This window comes from Fusarium oxysporum, chromosome I (assembly GCF_013085055.1).
Source record: "Fusarium oxysporum Fo47 chromosome I, complete sequence".
Classification (NCBI taxonomy): domain Eukaryota; kingdom Fungi; phylum Ascomycota; class Sordariomycetes; order Hypocreales; family Nectriaceae; genus Fusarium; species Fusarium oxysporum.
Window position 1 is genome coordinate 3,603,532 of NC_072840.1, and position 6,578 is coordinate 3,610,109.

General features: G+C 49.7%; 1 protein-coding gene across 1 annotated transcript; it reads left to right on the forward strand.

The window, feature by feature from the left end:
- The first annotated feature begins 3,795 nt into the window (after window positions 1-3,795).
- Window positions 3,796-6,445, forward strand: FOBCDRAFT_5308 (uncharacterized protein). Its single transcript, XM_031182309.3, has 4 exons — window positions 3,796-4,589; window positions 4,729-5,019; window positions 5,068-5,311; window positions 5,385-6,445. The coding sequence occupies exons 1-4, from the start codon at window positions 3,902-3,904 to the stop codon at window positions 5,974-5,976; spliced, it is 1,815 nt and encodes a 604-aa protein (XP_031043077.2). The 5' UTR covers window positions 3,796-3,901; the 3' UTR covers window positions 5,977-6,445.
- The last annotated feature ends 133 nt before the right edge of the window (window positions 6,446-6,578 follow it).

Below are 6,578 nucleotides of genomic sequence, written 5' to 3' on the forward strand. Positions count from 1 at the left end.
CAGTGCTTTTAAGGTTTCCTTAAGTGCTTAACAGCTCGGTCAACGGCTCCAATGGGCAGGAAGGAAAGTGCATGATGGATCCATCTCATACTTCAGTCACGGCGATTTCAATGCACCACAAAGATTGAATATCGGTATTTGGTCCAGCCCATCCTCGAAATCCCTTTCCGTAGCCGTATCCGATTTTCCATAGAAAATGTTCACTTCCTTGACTTTATGACACAGTCGTGTAAGACATGTTTAGGTAAGAGCAATGTGCAACAAGCAAGCCTCCGGCGGACGGGATCTCTTGGCTGTGATGATTTACACAGTGGCGGTCTGAAACATGACCAATTCACGTAAACGATGGGCTGAATTACTATAAAGGCCTCGGCATAAGGTGGTGCGACTTTTATTATGTTATGTTGTGTTTGTGATTACAGTAGGTATCCGCTCGGCTGTGCCGTCGGGAAACGGTATCCTTTGGTACATTTTGGTTGATAACGAGTCTGCTGGGCTGGCAATATTTGTGGTTGATGCAGGAGAAGTCGTAAGAGGAAATAACTTTAATGGTTATGAAGGACAAACGGCACCCGAATAATGGTGAGTATCCTCATACGCAACGATACTGACCATGTATTGAAAGACATGACTGTATTCAGACAAATCCCTTTTAGCAGATTCGCGTATGCTTATGCAGCTTTCCTTGTTCTCGTTCGTTCGCCAAATGACGAATCCGGTCGCCGGACTTGAATAGTTCAGGTAGGAGGTTTTGGCTTTTGCTCGAGCGCTGCCAACGTCAGATGAACGCAAGGTTGACGCCGGGGCAAGTCTGGCTAGTAGTGGCCCTCTCTATGATGGAGGGAGTTTTGGGCTTTTGGTCCTCCTCGCTCAAAGGCCCTTGTCTCTCTAGCTGATGAACGAACGCCTGTTTGTCTTGGCTAAATGGACGTGGGCCCGTGTTGTGAATCATGAATGGCTCGAGGCACGCGAGGCGACGGCTCACATGATGGATCATGTTTACGCCTTGAATCATCACAGCACCAACCAAAGACGTTCATAGTGTATCACCAGAACCTGATAAACCAAGTCAATTATGCATTGGCTAATACTTTGTAACCGGTCATAGCTCAATCATGTTGAGTTTGCTCACTTCCCATTATGCACTTTATTAAGAATCGTCTTCTGATTTATGTCGAGTCTCAAAAGTTTTAAGAGTATACAAGATGATTGATTTCCCAAGAGGAGAAGCTTACTAGGTGCATTGGCTATCTAAACGTGGTTATTTTAGACAGGCCTGATCGAATCCCTTGTGAGGACTTTTGTTTATTTTACTTCGGAGAAGGCGCCTCTACTAGCCATAACTTGGCCCTGATCAGCTGAAACTGGTTGTTTCCGCTGTTGCATGAAGTGATGTATGGGTTGAGTCTGTTGATGAATCGGATACAAGTGGAGGGGTCGGTTCTGTCTTACGGAGTAGTAAGTACTACCTACCTGGGTAAGTATGTAAGAATTTACAGGACTTGTAGCTCACAGTGGAGCTGGCCTGATAACCCCATGCAATCAAGGTGGCCCCCAACCTAATCAAGTTGACAGTGAACATGCATATCAGGCCTCGTCAATAGTCCAACATGGAGGAAGGTCTTTCATGTAAGTCTCATATATTCTATGCGCTGCATCATACGCACTTTCAACATGTCATTTCCCTCGAACCAAAAGGCCATGAAATGTTAGCAATTCCCTGATCAGAGTTTCCGTGCCCTGGCCGATCGATGATGGGTTGTGCCCGCTTGGGCTTGGGGGGGCTGGCTGGCTGGCTGTTGATGGATGGGCTTGAATTCTTCCCTACCCTGCGCATGCAGCTGATGACTAGACTTTCTCTACGCATGACCATGGCCACGACCATGACCATGACTCTTTTGGCGAACTGTGTTTTTAGAAGTGGAGGCACCAATGGTCGGGTGGTTTGGCACGCCGCAGAGTGTGACTTTGTTTGTCCAGGACCGCATGAGGAGCTGGTTTTCCACGTCTGGTGCTCTGTTGAAGCGGTTGACGATGGCCTGTGTTCGTTCCATTGCTTAGGGTTCCTATGTTGCTATACTTGTCTTCTTCACTGCGATATCATTTCCGTGCTAAACCTCCAATTTTGTTGTCGCTTTTGGCATCGTCGATAAGAGGCTCTCGATGATCCATTCTTCGCCCGGTGCGCGTATCATAAACCACGCAAATTCCGCCATTCACCCACCTGTCAATCAGTCCCGTATTGATAACCTCACTACGACCAAGGGCGTCCGCTGGTCGGAAGCTTCCTTGATGGTCACGGTCAACCTTGCTCTCCACCCGCTGCCGAACACGGACGGCCGGTCGGCACATTCATTGATGGATTCAAGTATCATATCCGTCCTTGATGAAATGCAATTGCGACTGCGACTGTAGCAACGACTCTGACTCGAATGACACATTTCGTACAGACCATCCGCTAGGGTGTTTCCCCCTGCTCAGAGTTAGAGGAACACAACACGCCCAAGCGGCCCATTCTCGCTTTTGTTTGTCCACCGTATCATCTAGCTTGGCTTAACTCAATTGACTTGGTTCAACACAAAGAAGGCACTCTTGCAGACCCTTCTAAAGGTCTTTGGCCACCATTTCATTCCACGCCCCCCGTCATCTAGATCTGACCTATGCATAGTTCGTTTTCATTTTATTCGCTGGTACACTACCCAAACGCCTCGTACGCTTCCACCATTGGAGTCCGCGACCACTGGCGCTCACCCAGGCCAAGCCTCAGGTCAGCATTCACTTCCAATATCTTACTTACATTGCCCAACTTGCATAGCACTATCCACGACATCCACCGGTGATTTCGCGACCGGCGCCCCTTCTACAATGAAACTATCATATCTAACTGCGAACGTAAGACTCTACCCCATGTCCTAAACAGGCCCAGCCAACAGCCCAGTCTTTGAACCGAGACGAGCGAGAGCCTAGCTCAGACAGTGGGAGTCAGATCGTGCAAGAGACGACAAAGACTCCAACTGAACGTTAACTGTCGCCCTTCCGTATTGTACCTTCCATTTAGTAGCTTGCCTGGGTAGCTCTGCGACCTGTTGATTTCACTCCCAGCCAGCCTGTCCCTGCAACCCACAGCATCATCACCACCCCCCAGGGAGTCTGGTCTGGTCTGGTCTCATTCGTACAAGCCGTGGCATTCGTTTTATTCTTTGCATTTCTTTCTCTTGTCTCTCACTTGGTCTCTGTCCCCCACACCGTTTTGTCCTCCTCCTCCTCTCTCTCCCTCCTTCACTTCAGTCTTCTTTCTTCCATTCCTCTCTCTGCATCTCCCTCTTCCTATCGACTTCTCGTAGATGCAACGCCGTCCGCTCACACCCCGCCTCATCCTCGTCGCAGAACGCCGCCGCTAGAGCTGAAACTACGTCGTCATCGGCGTTATCGCAAATATCCGATAACGAACGACTCCCCCTCATCATCATACTTATTCATATTCGCCCGTAGCTGCTCTCTCTACCTCCCCACGACTGCTTGTCTGCCCTTCTGACGCTCTACTCTGCTCTCCATCTCCCATCTGCCTCGGGGCCAGGAGAGCTTTGAACCCATGACCACAACCTATCTGCGTTCCCCGATTACCGGTTTGTGAACTGCAGCATGCTACCGATAGTCCTAGTCCAGCACATATAATACGAATACACATATTCACTCATCTTCTACGTGGAGCCCTCGTGCAATCAGCATCCGTCAACGTTCCTCCCACCCGCTTCGTGCTATTCGAAATCCTAGAGCTGCCTTCACGATTGCGCTCGCCTTTATCGAGTTCCAGTGAGCTGCAGCTGGACTTGCGTCTGCGCAGCTCCATTGGTTTGTGAGCCAGATTGGGCCAATACCATTTTCAAGCCATTTGCTCATAATGGATCCTATGGATTTCGTGCTATCAAGCAACCACCACCGGGCTTCCGGCCATTATGACCCTGTGCATTCTGCCTCAAACCATTGGGCACCACATTCTCAGACACAGAACTCACCTGCGTATCCATGGCACGCCCAAAACCCAAGCTTACCTCACCTCTACTCACATCACTATGCCATGCCGCCACACAGCTCTGTTCCAGATCCGTATGGGCATCATGCAGCTATGTTACCACCAATGTTAGGCATGCCGTCTCCGGGCCCGTTTGCAGGTAGCATGCCTGGGCCAGCATCGCCACGGCCAAATGGCCGTGCTCATGCGTATCGCAACAGTATGCCGGTTGCCGTTGCTCCAATACCTTCTGGCACTGGTAGCTACAGTCACGATGCAGCGTTCGCAAACCAAATTCCTGCCAACAGACCTTCAGATTTTCAGCCACAGGGACTCGGTCTGGGCATGCCTCCCCTCGGAGCCGGCCACCAGGAAGTTAATTCACTACACCGTTCGGCATATGTCCATGGCGACTCAAGCGCCAATGGTATGAATCATAGCAACACTGGTTACTTTCCACAGTTTCTCCCAGCCCCGCTACCCCCTCAAACTTTCATCCCGACATCGACAAGAAGAAGCCACTTCACTGCTGCATCGTCATCATCCAGGTCATTCGGTAATCTTCCCTCTCCTACCAGTAAGTCTATCCTATTAGCGCCGCCCTTCTCGACATACCCTTCCAGTCTCGCAGGCTAGTGGGTTTGTGAATCATTTGTTGTTTCGTGCGATGTTGTTGACTGAGCATCTTTCCAAAAGCCAACGCTTACATACTCTAGGGCCTCCTCCTTCGTCATCTGGATTTCGTCGATCTCACCCCAGACAACGCAGGCGCATAATGTCGACAGAGTCCGGACACGACGACAATGAGGATGACGGGTATCATGGCCATCATGAGCATGTTCTCCACAGTCCGAATGGTTCCGAGTCATCACCAGAGGTGGAGGAGGCCTTAATCCGACAGATGCAATTTGTCAGAGGCTCTTTGACGACCAAGATGGTGGCTTCCCAGCTAACGCTCCAGTCACTCATGAGCGTCAAGCTTGAGGACTTAGCTGAGACAGACCGAAGTAAGAACTTCCTCCCCATCGAAACTGATTGAAGCTAACGTGTTTCAGGTTGTGTAATTTGCTATAACGAATACGGCGTTGATACTCCAGAAGGTATTAAAGAGGCTCCTCTTCGTCTACCAAAATGTGGACATGTTTTTGGCAACCACTGCATCAAGAAGTGGTTGGAGGATTCGGATAGTTGCCCTTACTGTCGAGACAGACTACATTCAGAACCTAAGGCACAGACAAATTCGTCCGCCGCCGCATTCCTAAGCTTGATGAGAAATAGAGGCGCGAGCATCCATCCAGTGTGAGTAAAAAATGAAAGAAGGAGGAACACGAATACCTTGTCCGCTTGATCAATCAACTGACGTAGGTAATAGGATGGCAGCAAGTGGTCCACATGATGAGGCTCTGGCACGGGCAATTATGGCCACGTATGGAGCCGCAGATCCACGGAACAATGGCTCGCCTCGATATTCTGCACAAGTACCTGGAGATGGAAGGCCACCACCTAGAGAAGGTGCTGAACACCAGCACCGTCGACTTCGAACGCGGTACGGCAGCTCATCCACGCGTGACAACTTTGCCTTGCCCGAAAATCGCAGCCAGGCAGCGTCGACATCTTCACAGCCTGTGACGACTGGTTCTAGTCTATCAGCCATACCGCAGCAAACGGAACGTCCCCTTATGGAAAGACAGATACAAGAGTGGACGGGTGTACCCACCCAGAATGCAAACGACGGATCGATGATGGTCCGGGATCGCAACGCTGAAACAGAATCATCAACTGGAGCGACGCCAGTAGTCTTGCCAGTCTCACCTTTATATGCAGCACAAGAGGATGAAGCTCAACACTCAAATCTCAGAACTCTTCGGAACCCATTGCAAACACAGACGGGTTCCCCATTTGAGGGTTTGGGGAACAACGAAGCTGCGCCGGATATGACATATCACGGCAACCGCAATTGGTGACGTGCCATTTTGTGACACAATCTTGACTTTATCTCCCGAAAGAATTGGAAGAAAAGGTGGCGGAACAAAGAACGACGGAGAACAGATGCGTTTGCGATAACCTAGTCAGCCGCGCAAAGGCTACTGGCTCCTTGGAGTACGGGATCGCAGTCGCAACATAATAGGTGGACTTTGACATGGGAATTCGGGACTCGCAAAATACATGAGGTCAGAGGCCTTTTGGCACGGGTTGGCGTTGAGTATGATGGTATGGCCATGGTTGAAAACGCACCAGATCAAGGGATTTTTGGTATGTTTCTGGTTGATACCACCAATGATTGGAAGGGAAGTGTTTTGAAGGGGCACATGCAAAGAGACTGAATTGTTCACTACTCCATATCCAGCAATCAATAGGTAGGCGACCTATCGCTGTAGCGGAATTAGCGATAATATTGAATGAAATACTTTACATAGTAAGGGTTGACACTCCTAAAGACCCTTGCTCAGTTTATGGAGCCAAGAATACCTGCTGATCTCCTCGATCGGATTTCCATTGAAGCGTCCAGCTCCGCAACTTATACTAGAATAGAACTAGCGTCTTGATGTCTCCGCATCAAGAGTTG

Coding starts and splice junctions, on each gene's coding strand:
- FOBCDRAFT_5308 (XM_031182309.3), top strand. CDS start 3,902: ATGGATCCTATGGATTTCGTGCTATCAAGCAACCACCACCGGGCTTCC. Junction 4,590..4,728: donor TAATCTTCCCTCTCCTACCA/GTAAGTCTATCC, acceptor TACATACTCTAG/GGCCTCCTCCTTCGTCATCT. Junction 5,312..5,384: donor GGCGCGAGCATCCATCCAGT/GTGAGTAAAAAA, acceptor CGTAGGTAATAG/GATGGCAGCAAGTGGTCCAC.